Source organism: Erithacus rubecula (assembly GCF_903797595.1).
Source record: "Erithacus rubecula genome assembly, chromosome: 3".
In the NCBI taxonomy this organism is placed as follows: Eukaryota; Metazoa; Chordata; class Aves; order Passeriformes; family Muscicapidae; genus Erithacus; species Erithacus rubecula.
In genome coordinates, this window is record NC_136689.1 from 145,998,948 (window position 1) to 146,023,976 (window position 25,029).

The 25,029-nt window shown below is 40.1% G+C and overlaps 1 protein-coding gene across 4 annotated transcripts in view; it reads left to right on the plus strand.

Annotated features, from left to right (window-relative positions):
• Positions 1-25,029, plus strand: part of ASAP1 (ArfGAP with SH3 domain, ankyrin repeat and PH domain 1) — a 144,305-nt gene that overhangs the window by 18,454 nt on the left and 100,822 nt on the right. For 2 of the 4 annotated variants that reach the window (XM_079301136.1, XM_079301134.1), the window contains exons 2-3: positions 236-322; positions 10,866-10,995. In XM_079301136.1, coding sequence (XP_079157262.1) covers positions 264-322; positions 10,866-10,995 — 189 coding nt within the window. In that variant the 5' untranslated portion in view covers positions 236-263. Of the gene's footprint in view, positions 1-235; positions 323-10,270; positions 10,378-10,865; positions 10,996-25,029 lie in introns of those variants that run through there. The other 2 variants (XM_079301135.1, XM_079301137.1) reach the window with 1 other exon arrangement.

Sequence of the window (25,029 nt, forward strand, 5' to 3'; positions counted from 1 at the left end):
GCTGAATGCAGCTCTTCTCTAGCAATTTTTAACAACGTGTTCTTTTTCAGGGAATGACTAATGGACCAGTTTACCACAGTGAAACTTACAATATTAAATGCAGCAATCAAAAAACGTAATTTCCATCACTGAAGAATTAACACAAATTGTTTCAAACTGACTGTTTAAATAAGTGACTTTGTCAGTCCCACACCTTTGGTCAGTTTTACTTACTTGATCTTTTCTTCTCACCTAGGTAGGTTTCTGGTTGTGACAGATGAGACATGAGATCTTCAGCATCCAGGCTTTCAAGTTTTTCTTCAAGAGATTCACTATGGAATCGGTAAGAAAAACAAAAGACATAAATATAAGTAGCTAGTTTAAAGAGTAAAAAACACACCAGGTATTTTACCAATTCTAATACCTGCCAGTGAGGTTTTTTTCTGCTTAATGCCAATTCAGACTTTACTACAGTGGATGTTCCTCAGAAAAACTCTAACCTATTGATCCTTTCAAGGATCAAAAAATCCAATAAATCAGTAAATCCTTACAAAGCATTGACCACCTGATCAATCATTGGAACAAACACTAACATTTATTACATAGTTTGCTTTGCTTACATAGATTTCAAAGCTGGATGAGGGGGGCAGGGTCTGCAAAAGACATTGTAACTCCTTTCAACTCATTTAGATCTGGTAACTGATGTTATTTTAACTTTGAAAACAACATATCTCTCAGATCAGCCTGAAAAATCTATGGCAAGATTTGTGCGGGGGCTTGAAAAGAGGAGGGGCTCTCATCTTTGCATGATATAAAATGCTGAATAGCATACAGTTGTCTAAATATGCTTTTGTTTATTTAGTCTCTGGATGGTGAGTTCTCTTGTTTTAAAGTTTCCAGTGTCTTTCACTGAACCACTAAAAGTTACATTGGGATTGCCTGACTTGAATCCCCTATAACAACAATACTGATGGTTAAGGCTGAAGTTTTCTTTGTACTGGATGCATGGGCTGGAGCTACCCTGGCACAGGTCACTGCTCCCTGTGTGACCACAGAGCAGTGTGGGACTTTCATCCTTTCTTCCTCCCTGGGGAAATCAGTTGACCATATTGCAGTCCAGCCCAGCCAAGAGGGTGAATCACTGCTGCTGATCTTCGCAAAACTGAATAAATCCTCCTTTGGCGTATTTGCCTTGTCACATGGCTACACATATTTTTCCTTTTTGAGTCCACAAGGTCTTAAATAAGCAAGACATCAGAAGTCAAACAGTCATATTTTAAAAAATATAGAGCTATTAAGATGGACATTCCTTTTTGATTTTGAAATGGCACTTACATTTTTATGTCCTGCTGCTCCTAGATTTCCTTGAAGGAATAAAATAAAACACAGCCATCAAGAAAATAAGTAGTGCTAACATCCCTAAAGATAATGAAACCAAATTTCCTACTGATCTGTCTTGACTGAAGCTCCTGAGGAGGTGCAAACCATCATTCAAACTTTTCCCATGACTGGGACACTTAGGGGATCTTTCTCCCACACTGATTAACTTGACACAGAACAAGGTGACACTGAGCCTTTCCTATTCATAAGGGCAAGAAACGTTTTTTCCCCTGCTCATTTTTACATTCCCACAAAACTTTTAGGAACTGAAAATTTTTGACATCTTTCCTGCTGCCCTTTCAAATTTTCTGTGATCAGCATTGCTTTAAAAAAAAATCCTCAGAGGCAGAACAGATGAGCAGATGGTCACCCTCTACAGTAGTCAGTGGAGCGCCAGTTAACTTAGGAAGCTGCAAGCTCAAATTCAGTGGTTAAAAGTAGAAGCAAATGAGTAATCTGCAAAAGGAGCTGCTGTGATGGACCTGAAATTCTGAACTGCTAAATTTCATGTTAGCACTATGTGAACACTGGCCCAACAGGAATTTGGTACACGCAGCAAGACCAGTTTCCAAAAACTTCCATATAGTTATCTGTCATCCTGGGATTTACCAGAACCCTACAACTTCAACATTCAAACATCTACATTAATAAAACCTGCAAACCCTAATTTTAAATAGGAGTAATTTTGCTTGAGCATAAAGGAGACATGCCTCAAATTATTTCAGATCTTATGTATTGTTAAACATTCTGATTTCCTTAATAAAACAAATAAATATGCAAACAGAAGAAACACAGACAAAATAAAACCCAACAGGCATCACTCCTGAATTAAAAATTTCTTATGCTACTTTCAAGTCTACAGTCTGGCCAGGTGATGCATCCTTGAAAACAGTAGCTTATACAAGGGAAACACAGATGTGCTAATATGTTCAGTGGTTGCAAGGACCTTTTTTCTAACATCCAACATCTGCAGATGTATTTCCAGACTTTCCCTAATGAGATGTTATTTAGGAAATTATGAGAAATAAAGTATGTTCAGACAACACTATAAGCCAGCATTTAAACTTCAACTGAGTAGCCCATACGCATTCTTGTCTGCAAATTGTGTCTTAGCAAAGTTTGTGTAAAACACAAATTACTCCTGTTTATTATCAAGAGGGTCTTACTCCCTCTTTTCCCACAAAGTAATTCTAATAAAACCATAATATAGAGGGAGAAGTCCCTCACAAACTCAGATCTTTCTGATTTACATTTTCACAGCATTAACAACTAGTAGAAAGAAATCCTTTCATTTATCTGCCAAATCTTTTTGTCTATCCAAAAGAGTGCTGACAAAATTGTTTGGACTGAGAGTTCTTCTCATCCTTCAGCTACTTTTTGAAACTCTTACAATAAAATGTATATTAAAAATACCGTAATATGTGATATATAAATTGTATCTTTAAAAAATTCTTGGTTCTAATACAGCAGTATTCAGGTGAAAAAGCTATGTGCTTTCACCTAGAAAAAGAAATGTTATTGTCTGCATTTCACAGATACAGAAATTATGCACACAGAGATCAGTTGCCATGTCAGAGCCACGAGTGGCAGCTCAAGGACATGTTCCCAGGTCTACAGAGCCTTTATTTCATTCTCCAGCTGCCTCCCAGGTTCATATTGGTTTGAACCTTCATCTTCACTGCAGGCAAACGCTGCATGTTGCCATCAGCATACATTTAGCAGCTTTGGCAGAACCAGAGATGTGCCTGGTAATGACACAGCCATATCGTTTCCAGAGGGAAAGAGAAAATATTGAAATGTTTGCAATGTGGGTTGAAGCTTTATTTCATTCTCTTTTTATTTTGGAGAGCCTGCTATGCCAGCTGCCCTGCAACATGTTCATTTCTGCAGTATCACGCTCTGATTTTAGTCATTACTATTTCTCATATTAAAAAAAAAAAAGAAAAAAGAAAAAAAGAAAAAAAAAGCATCCAGCTACTATGGCTCCTTCATTACTTCTCTCATTTCAATCAGAGTATCCCTTCATGACATATTGGCTTCATCTTGTCCTTTACAATCCCACTGGCACAGTCTGCTCTCATGCCAACACATCTGCAGTGCCCTTCCCAACAATCCTTCAAAGGTTTGCTCAGTGTCAGGAATGCAAAGATAACCGTGCCCACATTTCCCTGTGGTGTTCCTCAGCCTCACCAATGCAGTGATGGTGGGTACTGCTGGAACATCACCTCCCTCATGGTCAGCAGTTCTTGCCTGACCATCTCTGTGAGTAAAGAGCAGGCTCATAGTTGCACTTGGGCAAGGGTGAATGCCAAACCTGCGATTGGCTTCACTGACAGCTTTCTTATCCATCAGCACTTACAAGGATTTGTTATCTTTGGACTGTCTAAAAACCAGTCCATACAGAAGAATATATCGCTGTGCTTTTATATTCTGTAGATGTTGTAAGAGCTGTGTTTGAATCTGTTGTCTCCTGACACACAGAATCCTAGAATCATAAAATATCTTGAGTTGTAAGGGACCCACAGTGTCACTCAGTTCAACCCCTGTTCCCACCCAAGAATCCCACTGTGTGCCTGTGAGCATTGTCCAAGTGCTTCTTGAACTCTGTCAGGCTTGAGGATGTCACCACTTCCCTGGGGAGCCTTCTCCAGTGCCCAAGCATCCTCTGGGGAAAAGATCTTTCCCTAATATCTAACCTAAACCTTCTCTCACAAAAGTTCCAGCCATTCCCTTGGGTCAGGTCTCAGGGCACCAGAAAGAAGAGATCAGTGTCTGCCCCTCCTCTTCACCTTGTGAGGATGTTGGAGATCACAATGAGGTCTCCTCTCAGCCTCCTCCTCTCCAGGCTGAACAACCCAAGTGACTCAGCTGCTCCTTGTATGACTTCCCCTCCAGACCCTTCATATGCATCATTACACTTCCTATGAACTAAAGTAAGGTTTCTTAAAAGAGCACCTCTAACAAAAAAATCTGTGAAATAGAAATACCAAATTCAGAACACCTGTAACAAGGAAAGAAGCATGTCCTGAGCCTACTGTCCCTTGCTCAGGTGAACATTTTGCTGTTTCCTCTTTGGAGAATGCAGAGGTGGCAGGGGAAGAGCCCATTGCTTGTTGTTGTTACTGGGAGCCTGGAATTACGTGTTTGTCTGCTTGACACTTGATCTTGCATGACAAAACCAAAAAACAAAGGCAAAACTGAATCAGCAGATTAGTCAGCTTAATCTTGTGTAACTCAATGCTGCACTTCATTTTCAGCGCTGTTATTTTCAGCTGTCCTTTGAGATGGTTGTTTGAGTTTCCTTATTCAGCCAAGCTACTTGCCCAGGACATTCAAGTAAATAAGATGCAAAATATATAATTCAGCAAAATATTTCTGATGTTTTGATTTAATCTCTTTTAATTTTGTCCACACAGTGTTAAAACCACAAGAACTTAATGCTACTAAAATGTCATTTATAATGGGGACACAATGGGCTCTCTTTTTGCTATCATTTTAATATTGAAAGAATGCAAAAAGAACCTTCTGTTTAAGCCACTATTGTAAGTGCTAAAAGGTTTTTAAAATAACATGTAGTTTCTGAGACATTTGCTATCTCATTTTAAATACCAGATGAAGACAAATGCTGGGAGATGCCAATATTAAAATTGAAATCAGCTGATTCTTGCATTCAAAACAGTCACAGCAGCAGCACAAAGTTTTTACATAGCTCATGTAGTTTATAAGCCACATTGGCAGATACTGTCCCTTAAAAAACACAGAATTTCAATCAGCATGTTTGCTGGACCTGGATTTTGGTTTTCTTCATGCTCAGCAGTGTGACATAAGCAAGAAATTTTCTTTTACTGGAAAGTTACCTGACTGTTCTGTTCCAGTAACACAATCATTTCAAAGGTTTGTTTGCAAATGTCAAAGCCAACAGCCTTCTTTCTCAAGCAGAAACACTCTGCAGTTTACCATGTAAGTTCCCTTCAAGCAAATTAGCACCAGCCACAGTGTGATGTAGGCTTCGGTGTTTAAAATAGACTTTGCCTTTTCCTGTGAGTACATCGTGCACTTATGTGATATTAAACGTGCTGCAGGTTAAAATGCAAAGTTGTTACATTTTGTACAAGGCTGTCAGCCCTCGGACTGTCCTCTGAGAGGACACAGCTCCGGGAGGTGAAATGCCTCCTGACTAAACATTTCCCGCTGAAGTACAAAAGTGATGATGTTACTTGTCCTTACATAAATGGGGTGGTTTTTCTTTGCAAAACAAAACAAAACTAAGTAAAGTTTACCGAGTTTTAGCATGTGAGATATTCCGAAACCAAAAGCATAACTCATCCTGCTGAGATTCTTGTTGATTTGAAGCTTCTTTTATCCTCTAAGCCCAGCATCCAACACAAATGAGACAAGCTGATATTCCAGTACTTATGGCTATAAATATAAATAAGCCATTCTCATTAATTTTTGTCAGAAGTTATCTGAAAGTAAAACTATAAAAATATAGGAACAGCAATTTATCATATAGATGTTTTCTCAGGGAACCTCAAATCATCATTATCAGGTATCAAATACCATGATGTCATAGTGATCTCATAAAGAGAGTTAGGATCAGGAGGAGGGTGGGAAGTATTTCTGACTGCTGTGCCTAGCTGAAATGGATGAATCTAACACCAAACCACAAACTTACTCAGGACAGCAGTATAGTAGAGAAACATAGCCTAAGGATATTTTCCTGATGAATTTTAGCACACCACTACTTCTGCTGCTATTTGCTGTTGAGCTTGTGACACTCTTCATGTTTGTCGAGATGCTAAGGAGCATAAAAAGAACAACTATATAGTTTGCTAAGAAAAGCATTTCAATTATTTGATGTTTTAATTAAACACTACCATCTATCATAAAATCACTGCTTTTATCTGCAGTAATAGCCAAGATGGGAACCTTGCAAGTCAAGAAATGAGTGTAGTTGTAAATCTGTACTTGCAAAAAGGCATCATCATGTTCATACTTGAGAATCAAAACCTCCTGAATTTGACATGTGAGATCCTGCCATGACTACACCTGCACTAATCAAAAGGAGTCACAGCATTCCACCGATGTGCACAGTGATTTCCTTCTCCAGCTAACAACTCACTTCACTGCCACACTGAGAGGCTGCAAATGGCCCTGGAGGCAGCTTGTCTGAGCATGCTTGACAACACACTGGTGCACAGCCAGGGACTCGGGTCAAGCTTGTTTCCAAAACCAAGCAGCAACCACCCCTGAGTTTGCATCTGTGAGTTTGCTTCCGAGGCAGCAGGGAAGCGTGACCTCAGGGTGGTCCTGGGGCAGCTCTCTGCAGGCAGCATAATCACATCCCACAGCAGATTCACCACCAGCTTCAGCCTAGATGAGGTGTTGATACCCTGAAGAACTGACTTTGCATGACTAAAGCTAGACAGCCACAAACACAGCAGGGCCACAAACTCATCTATCTGGCTCCTTATCTATAGTGGAAAGATAATCTTGCTGTTCTCTACCTCATTGCTGTGTGGTTATTGCATTGATGTGAAGAGCTACACAAGTGCCCTGCAGCTCTTCCCCTCTGGCACATACTGGCCATGCTGCAAAGTTCACAGTGATGACAACATCATCACCTGTTCACTCCTGCTCAGCTCCTGTAAGTGAGCTGGTGACCTCAATCTAAATATAAGATGTCTAATACTATAAAATGAAAAAATGCTATAATTCCTATTGTTTATTGCATAACATCTGTATTGGTAGTTTGTCATTGCTATGTTCCTTAGCCTCTCCCTAAGCATGGTGACTGTCACTAGTACTGCAGAATTATTGTCAGTTTGCTGTAATTAACTCTTCTGTTTGCAGTCACGATAAAAGTCAGGAAATCAAGTAGATCTGTACACTGAATCACTGGGTGGGATGGCAAGACAGCACAACTTCCTTGACTGCAATGCATCAGCAGCAAGGAGTAAGTGATTTCCAGTGCTGCCTGCATGATCCTCACTGGCATCAGCTTGTCCAGGTTGGACAAGATGCATTTCACTTCAGAATACCAGGAGGAGTGAGATGAGCATAACTCCATTGGCAAACCTTCCATGAGAAAAAGGCCGTGGTACAGTCTCACCCAGCATCTAGCACAGACTAAGACAGTGTTACAGCAGACGCTGTGAAATATAACTTTCACACTCTGATGATTATTCTTTGACATTTGTGAAGTGAAACAGTGATTTCAGTTAGTGACAATTTATAGAGAGGTGCATCTTACAAATTTAGAATTGAATCTCAGATACTGATCGCAATTCAAAACAGGAAACGTGGTTAAATCTGAAATTCACTAAATGTTATTTGAAATACTTATATAATTTGACTAGTTTCAACATTAGCACATTTTTACAGACAGCTTGTATAATTTATTTTTATTAACATCACATTACTTAACTGATCTTGCTTCCAGTGAGTTTAAGTGAAAATAATCCAAGTCTAAAGAGGTCATGCCCATAGGGCTATTTTCTCTACTAACATTTGAATAGGGGAAGGGGAAATGCTGCTTCTAAGCAGCAAAACAGAGCACTGTATTCTCTCTGACAGAGTAAACAATTTCAGAACAGATCAAAAGGCAATTATGATCTTCCTTTTTCATTTTTAGGCCTTGTGCCTTTCTCTTTATTTATCAGTATTTTCTATATTCATTCCATTTCTTATACATTTATTATGTCTTTTTAGAAGACAACGTTTTCCTGATGAGGAAACACAAAAGCTCAGCTGCATTTACTCTCTGCTCTGCCTTCACTTCTGTCATTCTTCACAGCTACTGTTTCCCTGGCCTTTCTATTCCCTCTCTTAGTTGAACATGCTCTTCAATGCTGCAGTTTAAATTTTCACAAAATAGTATTAAAAAATTATGGTTTTAGCAGTATGTACAGCTTCTGGGGGAATTTGTTTGCGAGAACAGATTAGGTTATTTTACAATCCAGAGATTAATGGTCAAGCTCAACAACTTCTGCCTGAAGAAGAACAATTCAATACTAACAGGAGAGTATACTCAATTAATTAAACCAGTTTGTCCATCAGTGTGACGGATTTATCCTCACTTGAAATCTGCCAGTGAGGGATCAGGAATCTTCCTAATGTGAACATTGTGTCTGACCTGCAGACCACCAGTCTGGCCCAGGAGCAGCTGTGTGACAGCCCATGACTGATGTTCAGCAGGAAATTACAGGGGATGGCCACAGAGACCCTGCCTGGCCCTCGGGCCATATCCCTCACCCATCCAGTTTCCAAGCAAGCCAGGCCAAAACAGCTCTTCTGGATGTTACCAACTTTTCCCTGGCCAAAACCCCCAGCCAGTTCTTTAATTTCCTTTCCATACTGCTTTTGATGCCACCAGCCATTTTTATCTTCTTGGTCTCTCTTCCTCCTCCACTGCTCTCATGAACACGATCATCAATTGATTTTCTTCCTGCCTCTCCCGCTGCTTCTTCACTGCTTCATTTTTTTTTTTACTCAAATCCATCTTTCAGTGCAACTCCCACACAGTTCTTTTCTTGGCTTCCTCCTCCTCTTGCCTACTCTACCTTTCAGAGTCTCATGACGTTTAACAATCATCTGTACGAGCTCAGAGCCTTTGTGCCAGAAAGCTGCATCACGTGAAGCAGCAGCAGCAGCAGCAGCAGCAATCACATGGCCATATGGAGGGCTTCCACTAAGGCAATGAAATCACAGACACATGTTCAGGCAGGACCACTGCTCTGGAGTATTGGTCATATTTTTGCTGACAGAACTGTAGAGAAATACTTTTATATGGATATATTCAAATCAGGTATCTCCTTTTCATCCCTATTCAGGTACTGCAGTTTTTAGGTGATGCTGTCAACTGTTTTTGAGTTGCACAGGCATTTAATTAGAATTACATACAAAACCATGTACAAGCCTAACTGCATTGTAACGTGGTAGGTACTTATACAGAGAACACAAAATCCTTTGGAATGGATGCAGCCATATACTATTGCTCATTCTTAATTGTTCAGATTTGAGAATATTTCCCATTCCTGAATGGCTCAGCTTCTGTGGAGAGAATCCCAAATACAAGGAGGAGGAAATCACATAGTATGACTAAATAAATCACACTAATGCAGCAGATGACCACAATTACTTGAGCCTCCTGAGACTTAGCCTTCTTTAGAAAGGAACATATGGGACCCCAAACGTAAGCTTAAAAAAAAAAAAAAAAAGGAAAAAGATAAAAATCATTAGAGCTGTCTGTCAGTTCCCTGGGTTACAGGAAGCAATAATGGATAAAGGACACGTTAACTATTCAGAAATACTACTACACAGGGCTGCAAACCCGAGGGCCGGGTCCGGGGCTGTGCCACCCGGCCACGGCAGCACTGACACAGCTGCGCTCTGGAAAGGCTCAGGAGCAGAACTGGTAACGCAAAATCGGCAGCACCAACTTCAAGGGCTTCTCTGAATCATAGCAGGACTTCTTAAAAATTAACTAAGTGTAAGGAGCGTAAAACCTACGCGGCCAAGACTGCCGAGAGGCACGGCTCCCTCAGCGGCGGCTGCAGGAATGCTCGGCTGTGCATCACCGGCGGATGGCTCCGAGCGGCTGTGACGGGCTGAGGAAGGGGAACCAGCAGCAACAGACCCCGGCTCGCCCTGGGGGCTCCTGGCCCGGAGCGGACCCGCAGCCCGAGGCGGGCACGGTCGCTCCCGCTGCCACAAGGCACGGGAAGCTCATTTTCGCGCTTAGGGACAGAACTGCAGCCCAGCACCCTCCGACCTTGTCAGCTTCCACCAAAAAGCCCTTTTTTATGACAAGAAAACGAAAGAGTGGCAGCCTCCCCCCTGAGGAACCGCGGGGCCGGGGGAGGGGAGCGGCGGCCGCGCCTGCGCGGAGCCGTTTCCTCCCTGCCGCGCGCAGCGGCGGCGGGCGGCGCGTGCCCGTGAGCGCGGCCCCGCCGCGCCCCGCCGCGCCCGGCCCGGCCCCGCCTCCCCGCGCGGGGGGCGCAGCCCGAGCCCGCACAAGTCAGTGCTCGGCGCGGGCGGGAGCGGAGCCGGCCGGGGGGCGTGGGGGGGTCGGCGCGGGTGGGGAAAGGGGCTGAGCCCGGCGCGGTCGCCGCTCCCCTCCCGCCGCCCTCCCCGCAGCGCCGCGGCGGGGCCGGGCTGGGCTGCTCGGAGGCGGCGGCGGCGGCGGGAGCGCTCCCCACCGGCGGGGCCGAGCGAGGGGCGCCGTGCGGGGGCCTCTCCCCCTTCACCTCCTGCCCGGAGGAGGAGGGGGCGGCCGGGGAGAGCCTGGATGTAGAGGGCGAAGCCTCAGCCTCCCTCTGCGGCTCTGGTGCTTTGATGCTGCGGGTCTCTGCTGGCTGTTAACATCTTCTTCCCTCTGCTTTTTTTTTTTTTTTTTTTTTTTTCCGTTTTCTTCCCCGACCCCCCCACCCTTCTCCTCGAAACTTGGCTTCCCCTCTCTCCGGTTCCGTGTGCCCGGCTTCTCCTGGGCTTCACCGGTGGGGCAGGATCATGCCGGACCAGATCACCGTGTCGGAGTTCATCGCCGAGACCACAGAGGATTACAACTCCCCGACCACCTCCAGCTTCACCACCCGCTTGCAGAACTGCAGGAACACGGTCACGCTGCTGGAAGAGGTAAACCGTCCACACCCCATCCCCTGGTTTTTGTCCTTTCTCAATTTTTTTTTTTTTGTTCCTTTTTATTTCTTCTTTTTTTTTTCTGTATCCCTTTGAGAGAGCATCAGGGACGGGGCAGCACCACCCGCCCAAATCCACAGGAGCCAGAGGCGTTGGTATGCATGTAATCTGCTCTTTTAATTGTGGGACTTTGCCCTTGTGTTGAGCTAGTTACAGAAAGCTTTCCTGCTCTGGCGTCTCAAAGATTAGTGCGTAAAGCAGCCAACTTAAGGTTGCTGTGGTACTTCTCGGTGTTTTCAATGTTGTCAGTTGTTGCAGTAGAAAAAATTGCGTGAATGTTGGGATTTTTAGAGGGAAGTTGAAGGGTGAGTTTTGTTTGGGAGCGTTGGTAGAGCTTTTCCCCAGCCACTCGTTACATCGAGTAAGCGCAGAACTCTGACTGCAGAAATCTGCCAAGGGAGATTCGGTTTAAGAAATGAGGTAAGGATGAAGAGATGAATGTGGAGTGAGGGAAGTCATATGAAAACAGAATTCGTGGAAAGAGAGGAGCATAATAATGCAGAAGAGATTATACAGTCTCAGCACTTCAACCTTGAAGCCTCAGTGCTGGGGTTTTTTCATGCTTGTTATGAGCATCATTTAAATGTTCGCTCTGCTCTGCTGTCAAGAAATAGGACCGTGAAAATGGGTAAACTTCCAGAGCTGGTTTCCAGGGAATATCGGTCCACTGCTTCCTATTTGAGGTCCAGAGTGATTTCCTATGGACTAGGTCAGTGGTTATGAGGAAATGTCTTCCAAATGACTACAACAAGACAGTGTTCAGCTCTTCTCTTGCCCTGTGCTTGCTTGAAGGTACAAGCGCAATGACGCTGAAAGAAGACAGATTTTTGCTACTGTTGCATAGGTTCCAGTTAGTTGTTGTTTTGGATTATCCACTTAGTTCATCAAGTGTTTGTCGATTCTTCAGGAGCCAGTGTGTTTCTAGGAGATGGATTTAATAGAGTCTTTTAGTTCTGCTGAGTATGTTGGCATGAGCAAAACATTTGGTATGCAAGGAAAGAGTATTAATTATTTAATTATGGTGTTTGCCTGATAGTCTTGGGTATGGAAATACAATTCCACATGATTCAGATCAGCTCAAGTTTTAATAGAAGAACTGTCTCTGTTCAAAATTGTAATAGTGCCATTGACTAGAGTGATTGTAAATTCACATTTAAAATTATGCATTTTATTTTTATTATGTAACCTAGATTAACATCTGTAACTTTTCCATAACTGTAACTGGTTTGGTTTTTCTTTTCTCTTGTAACTAAGCCATGGCCACTGGTAGATTTGTCAAAAATCAACCTGTTAGGTTAGTGTTTGACAGAATTGCTGCCCCCTGGTCTTAACTATGTGGCATAGGTACATACATTGATATGCTTATTAGTGCAGCTGACAGCATGCATAGGGTTAAGTAAAAATACATATTTTGTCATCACTGGAGACTTACTTCTAGGATAAGAATACAGTGTAATGCTTTCATGGTTTGGGAGATACATCAATGCGGGCTGAATGTGATAATGCTTGCCCAAAGAGAAACAAAATACAGCAGATAAATACACAGTGTTCTGAACTATTTGTGTGGACTGTGTGCATTTCAGAAGTTTTTATGTCAGATTTGACAGCATTAAATCAGAGGAATAAAGAATGTTGGGTGCTTCTGGTGCTTGTGTTGCTCTTTGAATTTCTTTTGTTTGTATAACTGTTGTATGTGCCCTGTTAAAACTGATTGCAGTTTAAACCGGACTCGTTTTCCATATTATTTTGCTATCTGTAGATACAAAAAAGCTTTATTTGGTGGGAAACAAGATTTAAACAAGCTCTACTGTTACATGTGCAAAAAATCTGCAACTCTCTCAAATTTATAGTTATTAATTTGCATGGGGAAATGCAGACAGTCAGGATGTGGCTAGCAAAAGCTCCTTTGGAGTCTTTGTGTATGCAAGCTACAATTACAGTGAGGACAGAGTTTTGCTGCTGCTGCTTTCAAGCTGGCTTGGTTTCTGTACACCTACTTACCTAAAGCAGTGAGTTCTGTGAAACACAGGATTGAAAATGTGTGGTTGAGGTGTGTGTTCTGTACCTTCTGCTGTTGTTGATGTGTTGTGGATGACCTAAGAGCTCCTCAAGCAGCTCCTGAACTTCGGTGTTGAGCCTGCTGTGTTGAGGCAGAGGGGTCATTCCACCCTTGCAGCTGTTTGATTTTTAGCTGAGGGTTGCATCTGGGTTGGAGCTGGCTGAGCTTTTGCAGGCAGTGTCAGGCTCTGTGCTGTTATGGCGCTGCTGCCTGAAGCATCTTAGGTCGTTATTTTACAGATAATTTAATTCAGCACAATCTGCACCTACCTCAGTGACTATGGTTTTTGGATTAACTAATTATTTTCTTTATTCTAAGTATGGTTGCAAACTGAAGCTATTTTCTGAACAGAAATGGAAGGGAAATTAACAAGATTTAATGAAAGTTAGCTCTGTGTCCCAGCCTCTCAGTCCAGTGTAATTCCTATTGTAGCTCAGATCAGAAACACCTTTTCATAAAGAATGTGGTAAAAAAGAAATGGTTTTGTGTGTGGATGCCTTAACCTAGTCCCCTGAAGTTATTAAAAAATTGTGAACTTACTGTCCCTGCATCACAACTAACAACTTTTCTGAAATAACAAGAGGTGATGAACTCTTTTGCTGATTTTCTCACTTGCTTATCCATCAGTAGAAGGGCAGTCTGTTCAGCTGGGTGATTGCTACATATTATTTCCTAGTTACAACTCTTTCCCTATTATAATTAAAGCCATTTTCAGAGAAGATTTTGGATCCAGTTAAATGCAATTTTGGAACAAGTTTCAGCTGAAAAATCAGAGCAGACATGTTTACTGACTCTGATAGTTTGCATTCAGTAAGTTTTTAGTGGAAGGTCCAGGAAAACACAAAGGCCTACCTCACAAAATGAGAACCATGGAGGAACTGCTCCTCCAAAAGACTTCTCTGTTCTCAGTTTATTAAGAAATTTAAAGACAAAACAAAACAACATCCTCCACCCAAACTTTATTTAAATCTATGGTATTATTAGCAAACACAGTAGTAAGAACCTGCTGCTCTATAGCAGTTTATTGATAGGAAGGTTTCATGCCACATTGTTTGCAACTACTGAAACTTAGAGATTTGCAAGGTCTTTTTACTTTTAAGAGACCAAGTTTAAATTTTTGCCATCCAGTCATACCAGATAAAAAAAAAAAAAAATACCCTGCCATATTTCTAGCTAGGCATCTGTAACAGTAATTACCAAAAACTGCGAGATTGTTTTATTATATTTTTTAGAGCGTGAATGTTATGTAATTCCCTCAAGTAAACACACATTTTAAAGTTCATTCTATTGCTAAAATAATAGGGCTTTTTCTCAAACTCATTGAGGCAGAAATAACCAATATTGTACTATAGGTTGAGTTTGAGAGAATTTTCAGTCTGTACTCTTCTCTGTTGATTTCTTCAGCGTAATCTTACATTTGTGCAAAAAAAGATATTTTTAACATATGTCTCACCTACAAGCTGAAATGTCTTTCATAATGCAGCACCTTTCCTCTTTAGAAAGGCTGAGAGGATTGGAGTTCTTGTGGAAGAGAAGGCTCTGTGGAAACCTTAGAGCAGCCTCCCAGGGCCTGAAGGTGGTTGCAAGAGATTTGGAGAGGGACGTTGGAGTGTCAGGACAAGGGGGAATGGCTTTAAACTGAATTAGATATAGGGAAGAAATTCTGTACTGTGAGAGTGGTGAGATACTGGAACAGGCTGCCCAGAGAAGCTGTGGATGCCCCATCCCTTGAAGTGTTCAAGGCCAGTGTGGATGGGATCTTGAGCAGTGTGGTCTAATGGAAGGTGTCCCTGCCCGTGGCAGGGGATGGAACTAGATGCTCTTCAAGGTCTCTTCTGATCCAAATCATTATAGGAATCTATAATGAACATATGAAGAGGGAATTATTGCATATGCAAATGGATGGTTAATTACTTTTTTTCAAGAAAAAAGCCTAAATGGTAAATGCAGACAGATTATTGATAGTCTCTTAAAATACAGCCTCTGCTTTGTTCTGTCTAGACATGCTTTTATATCCACAGAAGCTCCATGATTTGTATTACTCAAATAGATTTTGAAAAGTTGATTTTAATCATTGAGTTAATATTACTTTGTGAGCTATTTGGAATTTTTAGAGAATGATGACATCTGTTCTGAGAATAAGTAGTGCACATGTGGGATCACCACAAGACTGTCTTGATTATCATTCTGCTGTGTCCCAGCTCCAGCTGAAAGAACATCTTTGCACTCAAGGGATAGCTCAGTTATCATGACCAGGCAGTTCTGAGTCTTTCTCCTAAAGTAGCAGATGTTGTACAGGACTGTCTGGAGACAGAGTTTAAGCTTAAATATTTAAATTCTCAGTTGTCTGGCTGGTAGATACGAAGCGACAGCTAGAAGCTGATGATAAAATGAAGAATGGCTTCAGTTGTGTCTGATGCTTATTTTGCAGTTTAATGCCTGTTTTACTGTTGTACTTTTGTAATACTTGAACATCTTTAATGATTAACATTATTTCTTTCTTTCCTTTGCACTTGAGTGAGAAGCTGAAAACTCAAAATCTGCTTTTTGACAATTACATTTGCTGCACGTATGTTTATGTTTTGCTTTCAGATAGGTTTTTTTTTTTCTTTTTTTCAAATTTTAATTTTTATATTTTATTTTTTAATTAAAAAACAAACAAAAATAAACAGCATAACTCTGTTCCTGCAATGATTATTGGCTATTTTGTTTTTCACTGTGCTGATGTGTCTGAGCACAGCTGTATGTCAGTCTAAGTCCTACAACAGATGTGTGCATACACATCAGTAAAAGAACAACTGTCTGACTCCTGCTCAGCCTCACACACGTTTTGTGTGCAAGTCTGGTATAATCTAACATAGCTTGAAAGGAGATTTCTCATGTTCTTCTTCATTCCATGGATACGTCTCTAAAATTAGATACGGGAAAAGGGAAAGTATGGGGTTGTTACTTTTTTTATTTTGCCTTTTAAAATTTTCTTTCAAAATGTGGTCTGTATGAATCATTTTCACAGTTTCCCATATGTAGCTTTCCCTTTGGGCTTCAGTTTATGCATATATTTCTTATTCTGCTGTGAGGAAGGACTTTTGGCATGAGAGTGAGGGGACAGCATTTTTCCTCTGTATAATTTTGTTGAAACTTGTATAGCACTGAAACTTGTATAACATCAGATCATCTGTGGTGATTTCATACACTTTTCCACCAGAAGATCCTTTTCCATCACAAGACCCTTTTCCAGTGACCAAGTATTCTGTCAAGGGAGGCAGATGAATCCATGCACAAGAACAGGAGCCTTTCCATTCTGAATCAACTGTTGTTGGTATTATGCACAGACTTTATTCATTAACTTGACTGTGATAATGGGTAGGATCTATTTTGTAAATGTGTCAAGAGAGAGAAATAATAGAAAAGTTTATATCACTTAATTTCTTTTGAAGTATCACTTCTATATAATTTTAAGATCCTATTCTTTGTATTTCTTCATTTTATTATTAAAATATATTTTTATATTTAGGAGTTGAATCCAGGGAACTCCAGCAGCACTAGACTTAAACCCAGCTTTTCCTAGCCTTATAAACTATTACTTATGGAAGTTAGAAGCAGTCTTCATCATAGAGAGCTTTGTACTTCAGAGCTGTTTTTTTTAAATGTAGCAGACAATGAGCAATCTTCAGTTTTTGAAGAAATATGCTTTTGATAGCAAACTGTCTTAAAAATAACAGATTAGGAAAGTTTATTTGTATAGTTAATAAAACTTGGGATAATTGCTGCTTTTGCATTGAATGACAAATTGCAACAGAGATGTAAAGATGGGTATGTGAGAATTCTGAAATACAGAGGCCACAGTGAGAGCACATGGGTGACTCCTGATCACAATACTGAAAAAGTGATACAGGTGCAGTTGACAGCAGTGTCTTGTATTTAAAATGCAGCTGAGGATGCTGTTGTATTTGCATGCTACAGTATTTGTTCATTTAGTGTGTAATCAGTTTTACCCTTCATTTGACAGTAGTCAAAGCATTTGGCTGTAATAAGCAGGCAATCTCCTTTTACTTAAATGTGACTGATGTGAGGAAAAATAAGAAACACTCACAGGTAGCTCAAAGTTTCAGTCATGGCAGATGAATTAGCTTTGCCTTTTGAGAATTTGTATTCATTTTAGGCATATTTTTGAAAGTATTTACTGCATTTGGTGCCTCCTATGGTTTTTTTTGAGAAGTACTGCTTCTTGTTTTGAGCTCCCAACAGGCTTCTTCGTGTTTACCCATCAGTTAGGAAGCTGTGAAAGTGCTCTTTGGTGCACCCTGTTCAGTATGCTGTGCAATAAACCCTGACAGAGTGTGTACCATGTAGTCATGGGAACTTGGCCCCGATGGAGGGGGGACACTTAAAGTGACATGACTTAAAGTTGAGTTTAATGTTTAGATTTGAGTCCTGTGGAGATACCTTCTGTAGTTAAAAAGCAATAAAAAATACTTTGAAGAAAACAGAGAGGGGGAAACAACCCATAAAGCCATGTTTGCATTTCAGCAGGGTGTCGCTGAAGGACTGCGCTTCTGAATGATTCAGAACAGAATGAGATTGGTTGATTTAATTTCCAGTATTTTTCTTGCTACAAAGAGTAAATCTCAATTTTCCTAACTGTCTTTGTGATTTGTAACAGTACGAATGAAGATGGTTGTTAATAATTTTTAACAGCAGATGTGAAGCAAACTTACAGAGGATAATTGTGAGAAAGATTGTAACATCTCATTTTGAATGGAATAGTGCCTTGTAATAAACCCATTAGTCAGAATCAAGCCTAGAATGCTAATTATCACTATTGTTTCAAGTGCAAAGGTAGGCAATATAAGCATGTTCTTAAAAAAGGGCTCTCAGCTAATAGTGTTTTTATATCTCATGGGAAACTTTCCAGAGTCCAGTTAGTAGCATATTTTGGTACTTCTCTTAGAGACTGTTCAGCCAGGTTTGTTTGATACTGGCCAAAAGGTCCAAAGTTTATTGGTGAGTACAAAGGAAAACCCCTAAGATAATAGCATGAGTTTCCTTTCCTGAGGGAGTGCAGCTGGAAGTCTCCCTGCTGAGAAGTGCAACAAACAGTTATTTTATATTTCTAAAGAGAGTGTTGATGTGTGTTATTTATCTATATGTATATATAATGGGTGGTAAATATTGCTATCAGTGGGCTAATGCTGAGGTTTTGTATAAGCATTGTGACAAACATTTTGGAGTACAGTGGGCTTGATTGTGGTGATTATGGAAAACCAACCATTCCTTTAATGATCCTGTGAAAAAGCAACAAAATGCTATAAGGATCTCATTGCCCCCTTTACACACACAGATGTGTATGTGGGTACACACAGTCTTCTTGTCCCTTTAGTCAGTGATGAAAGGAGAGGCCTGAAGTTGTGCTATGATTAAACTGGAAAGTGTATGCTTTTTCTTGCTTTAAATAACCACCTCTATTTTGACCTTTCTTGTTTTATCCTTCTTGTTACATTTCTTAACAAAAGAAATATAAAATTCTTTCTAATGCAGAAATAGAAACTTAGGATGCCAGTAGAGTGTTTTAATTTCTTGGTTAAGAGCTAAAAATCAGTATGGTGCTGGAGGTAACTTCCTGCTAAGGAACAGTCTGTAGGACTGTCAGACCTTAGACAAGGTGTGCTCTGGGAGCCTTCTGTGCAAGCTGGTGAGAGATGGACCAGGTAAGGGATCTGCAGGATGGGTGGGACATGGACTGGGTTCCAAGCCCAGAGGGTGGGGATCAATGAAGCAAAGTCCAGCTGGCAGCAGGTTGCAAGTGGCACCAGGGCCTTCCAGGATCAGTGTTGGGATTAGAACTATTTTAATTGTGTGGGTGGTGGGCTTGAGTGTGATCTCATCGAGTTTACTTGGACAATACCAAGTTGTTCAATGTGCTGGCAGCAGTCACCCTTCAGTGGGACCTGGAGAAGTGGCCTGATACAGCAGGAGCCTTGTGTGACTCATTGAAGAGAAATGTGAAATCCTGTCCCCAGGATGGATGGAGCTGCCATGTGCAGCAGTACAGGCTGGCCAGGTGACAGTTTTCTGAGAAGAACCTTGAACTCAGGTGGATGAGTGGTTGAGTGTGGGTTCACAGTGACAAAAGCCAGCCATGTACTGGGCTGTGTTAAAGTGCACCCTGCAGCCAGAAAATAGTGGCTCTTCCCCTCTGTCAGCAACTGTGATACCACATCTAAAGTACTGTGTTTGGGGTTCACCAATACATGAAAGAAATTATAGACTGCCACAAGTCCAGGTGAGGATCCCCAGATGATTAAGAGCCTAGAGCACATCACTTAATGAGGGGAAACTAGACTTCTTCAACCTTAGTCAAGAGACTAAATCATAAATCATATTCTGTGGTCATATTGATTTCTTCAAGTATGTAGTGTATGTAAGAGAGGAAACTGATAAAGCAGAAATTCTGATTAGTTTTGAGAAGGTTTTGAGGGGGTGTATTTGTGGTTCATTATTATTATTTGGGGGGCTTGTTTGTTTTGAGCCATGAGTCTGGTGAACGAATGCTCAGAGAGAATGTGAAACCTCTTATCCTCAGAGACATTCAAAACTCCACTTGACTGTAGAAGTAGGATCCTTAAAATTGTTTGGACTGCCTGATTTAATCTTTTAGGACATAAAGAGGCAGAGTAAAGTGGTTGTTTAGTTTCATGAATGTGTTTGTGTTTTCAGGTAGAAGTTTACAGTGAGCTTATTCTTGGAAAAATGGAACATTTAAACCTAATAAAACCAGTGTAAGCAAAATTGATATTTTTCTTATCCTTCAGTGAAAAACTGCTTTAATAGAGGAAATGGGATACTACTATTCTGCAAAAGTGTAGTTGAAAAAGCTTATCAAATTTCGGGGTTTGTATGATTTTTAGGAATAGTTTGAATAGTTATTGAATGTTCGAAAATTATATAATTATTTTTAAATTATCAATCTGTACTTCTAGAAAGTCAGCTAATTTATTCTGTAAAGTTATAACTATATTATGGTTTAACTATGTCTTTGCTGGATTAATTTCTATTAGTAACTATTCTTTGTAGGAAGGTGATTTGAATTTTGAATTCTAGAGCTCTCACCTTGAATTTATTACATTAATTTCCTTTCTTCTTAGAATATATTTTACTTTTCAAGTAAATTATCTTTTTTTTCATTCTCAAAGCAAGAATTTTGGACTGAAGAGAAAAATACAGTTCAAGAAGTGTCCTTAATACAAAACTTAATATTTCTCGTAGCACTTCAGAAAAAACTTATTAGGGATGGGGAGGCAGGAAAGAGTAAAATATAGCAGGTTTTATTTTTGGGAGAGTTGTGTCTTATTATGAGATCAAACTAGGATTTAGATATCCTATTTTGATTAGGTTTTAAAACTTCATTTTCTAAAGTCATAGAATATGGGGTTTTTTCCCTAATGGCTGATCTAAACCTACTATGTTTCAGTTTGGAGCCATTCCCCATTGCCTTATCACTACATGCTCCTGTTAAAAGTCTCTTTGCAGCTCTGTTGTAAACTCCCTTAGGTACTGGAAGGTGCTATAAGGTTTCCCTAGAGCTTTCTCTTCTCCAGACTTAACAACCCAGTGCCCTCAGTTTGCTTTCATAGCAGAGGAGCTCCAGCCCTCTGACCATCTTTGTGACCCTCCTCTGGACTCACTCCAACAGGTCCATGTCCCTCTTATGTTGGGCACCCCAGAGCTGGACACAGCACTCCAGGCAGAGTAGAGGACAATTTGATACAACTGGCAGCTGCACATTGCTGGCTCATGTCTGATTTCTTTTTTTTTTTCTTTTTTTTTTTGACCACTAGAATCCTCAAGGTCTTCTCCCCACTGCTTCTCTCAATCATTCCCTAACCTTCTGATATAGGGAATTACCTGGAGCCAGGTGCAGGAAGTTGAGCCTTTGATCCAAGCTCTTTGGATGTGATCATTGAGCCAATTTCTTGTCCATCAAATAATTCATCCATCAAGCCTGTGTCTCTCTGAGTGACAAGGATGTTGTGTGTGACTGTGTCCTCTGCCTTACAGAAGTCAAGGCTGGTGACATAAAAATGTGACAATCAAAGTACATTAATGTGGTCCTCATGCAAAACAAACAAAATTATTTTAATTAATACTTCTACATGTCAGTGGAACAGTCTTGAAAGTACCTCACAGTGAAAGTAGTTGAGCTGTTCTGTGCTGTGTGTAGCAAGAAAATGAATTCAGCTGTTAGAAAAATGTTATGGTGATGTTAAAACAGACTTAGGATGTTTTTGTTCAGGTGACAGAGTTCCTATTTACAACCCTCAAAAACTGTTTGCTGTCAGTTTATGAAGCTGTTGAATTTTAAAAAAATTGAATGATGCCAGGATAAGTGTAACAGTGTGCAAATTGTGCCAGGCTGTGCCACATTGTAAGTAGGTGTGACCATGATGGTCCATCCCTGTGTTCTTAATAATGTAATATACAATGGTGATGGTGTTTGGGAAATCAGTGGGAATGTATGATTTTTAAATAAGAATTTTTAAGAAGGTGGCTTAAATCTAAGATACACTGATGTTGCTGGTTGTGTTTTGGCTTTGTAGTGTCCTTTCCTCAGTGTCAAAATTGTGGAGAAAAATGAAGAGTGATGATGCTATAACAAGGCAAATGGCATATCCTGAATATGTCTATTGTCAAATCCAATATCTTATCTTAGAAAATATTTATATTATCTGTGTTAGTCATAAAGTTGAAATGTATTAAAACAGACAATGAGTTTATAGCAGACAATAAGTTAGTTTTAACTTGAAAGAGAAAGTTGAATGAAGTTGCCTTAAATGTTTTGACAGAGCTATTTGTTTTTACAAAACTGGTCTTACACACTACATTTTCCAAATCTTATAAATGATGCTTTGATTTATTTTGCAAATTTCTCTTCATATGAGCCTTTGCCAAAATTAAGCTTTTATGATTTGATTTGGAAAAAGCTACTTGGGTAAAACAATAAAATTTTGATTCTTTTGCAAGGCAAATGGATATATATATAAAGTTTTCTAGTATATTGTCATGGCCACAGCACTTAAAATGGTATCATTTTTAGGGGATGTTTTATGGTGGGTTTTTTTTTTTGTTGTTGCCCATTTGATTGGCTGTAGTTTTTCTTCCCCCACCTCTAGCCTCCTTCAGAGAGAGATGAAAGAAGCCTAAAGAGGCTCTTTGATGTAAAGACCTACTTAAAGTATTTTTCTGTGTTGTGACACCAGAACTGTCTGCTCGCAGATTTGGAGGAAATGGTGGTGTTCCTTAGGTGATGTGATTCAACATACAGGGAAGTAAAATATTTTGTGTTGGGGTCACCTGCAAAAGCCCAAGTGCTCAAATATTGTCTGCTCACTAGTACAGTTATAAGGAAAGAGATCTCTCTAAACCCTCCTTTTTAAAAATGTTTATAATCCTCTGGTGGCAGTTTTGTTGCCAAGCTTTCACAGGAAGTGCTTGGAAGGAGACCTTGTTTAAACTGGCAGAGAAAACATGAGAAGAAATATCATTTTTTCTTTGCTGTCACTTTTCAGGTTTAATGAAGCTCTTTGCTGCTGACTTAAACCCTCAGATTCACTTCCTGCCCTTCCCTGTCTCCCCATTTCATTTGAAGTGCTCCATATGCTTCCTTGCTTGCTTTTTTCCACCATGTCTAGGGCAGATTTTTCAAAAATGTTTTTTTTCTGTGGTTTAAACAGCTGTAATGGTGTTGCTTTGCTTCAGCAAAGCCTGCTATATTTGCTGAACTCTTGTAGTTTAGTACAGCTTCCTGTTTTTCTCATCCTATTTAATTAGGCAACAAGTTGCAGCAAAGCAGCTTCCTTTAAAATGAATCAGTGAATATTGTGCATATTGTAAATATGAAAGCAATTCATGTTTCTCTGAGTCTTACAAAATCGTGGGTATTTTTCCATAGCATTAATGTGTGTGTGGAAGGCCAAACCTGGTTGCATACAAAGCAATTTTCTCCCTTTTTGTGTATTCCTTTTCAATTTTATTTGATTTACTTTTTGTTCTCTATTGCTGCCTTTTGATGGTAACAATAAAGAGCTGTCCTGCCTTATTTTTTTCTGTCATAATCTCTATTGCTTCATGACATGTAACTTGTTCCTACAAGTAATGGTGCTGCTTGGGTCCAGAGGAATGTATGCCATTAGATCATCAATAAAATTGACAAGTACTTATTAAAACTGTCTCATTTGTCTTGCAGTGAGCATGGTATAGTGTGGTTGTTTTTACAGCAATGCAGCTGTTTCTTGGACTCAATCCCTGTGTGTTCACTGTAAGAAAAGCAAAGGGAAATGAGGAGTTAATACAACGTAGCTGGTGCAGAGCATAGTTCATATTATAAACCTGAGAAACAATTACAGACTTGGGGATTAGCATGGGATCATTGATTGGTTCATGGCACAAACTGGGAAGCTCCTGGTGGAGTGCTGACATTTTGCTTATAGTTGAAGTATGCTGAAAGCACAAGTACAATGTGTACAAAGATATCTGGATGGATGCCTCTTCTCTGATAGTGATTTTGCCTCTTGTTGCACCTGGACCTCTCTCCATGTGCCAAAAGTTAATCCAGCAGGCTGTGATTTGGACTTACTCAACAGGACATTTTGGAGTATCATTCTCTCATCAAGTTGCTATATGACTCTCTAATTTGAAACAAACCTATAATCTTGTGGTAGAGGAAGAAACCTGAACTTTGTTCATCATAAAGCTGCATTAAGTAGAGCTGGAACTTGGCCTGAGGCTTTAAAAGTAAGTAGATGCACCTGTAGTGACTGTTACTAGGTGCAGGAAACACCCAATGTAATTCCTGTATGTCAGTGAGTGAAGTGCTGTGCTTCAAGGACTTCCCAATCATTATGGACTGGATTACCAACCTGCTGGATAATTCCACCATTTGGGGAGTTTATGGTGCTTCTGCTGGAAGAATTTGCAAATGAAGTTAAAGCTTGACCACAGTTGAAAGTTTTTAAATCAAGATTAGATCACTCTCTAAACAGCTGTAGATGAGTTAAATAAAATACTAGAGTTTGATAGTGTGAATTTTTAACTATTGCTCATATATGCTGGAAGTACTTTTACTGTGTTTCCTGTATGTGAAAAGCAATTGCAGGAAAAAGAAATCTTTGTCTCTTGGTCAGCTGAATAGTAGAGTACTGGGTTTGTCCCTGTCTAGTTAATGAATTTTTCTGGGGTAATAAAAAAAATCACATAGCATGTTTTCCACAAACCAGTAATTGGAATTTCTTAATTTCTCAGAACTTGCCTTGAAGTCGAGTAGCCTGGCTGAATTCAGAGAATACTGAGGTCTCCATGTGAAGGCAATTGAATGTATTAATTGGCCATAAGAAACTTTACAGAACACTGGCATACTGGACACTTAACCTTAATGGAAGATCCTAACTCTGATAGGTCATCCTATTATTTTTTACAGGGTCCCAGGTAAATTAATTTATATTGTAAAATTCTGAGTTATAGTAGAGTCTCATAAAATGGCAAAAGAAAATGTCATATTTCTGTTTTCAATGCAGGATTTGAGTAGCCTGTAGTTTTAACAGGAAGGAAAAATATTCAAACTAGAAGTTTATAATGAAAGCAGACTGAAAACGTTTTAAAAAGCAGTTCATTGAGTACCACTCAGCCTTTTAGGAAGATGGGCTGGGATAAATTAAAATGAAAGACTGTAGAGACAGATGGTCATTTTGGGATGTGTCTTAACATGTGCTAACAATTAAGATGTGGATGGAGTCTGCAACTGGGCTTCTGTTCTGTACTAACCTTACTTTTTACCTTCTGTGTCAGGATATATTCACACACATCAATACAAAAATGTACACACACCTCGGTATAAAACTGAATGGAGCTGCTGCTTT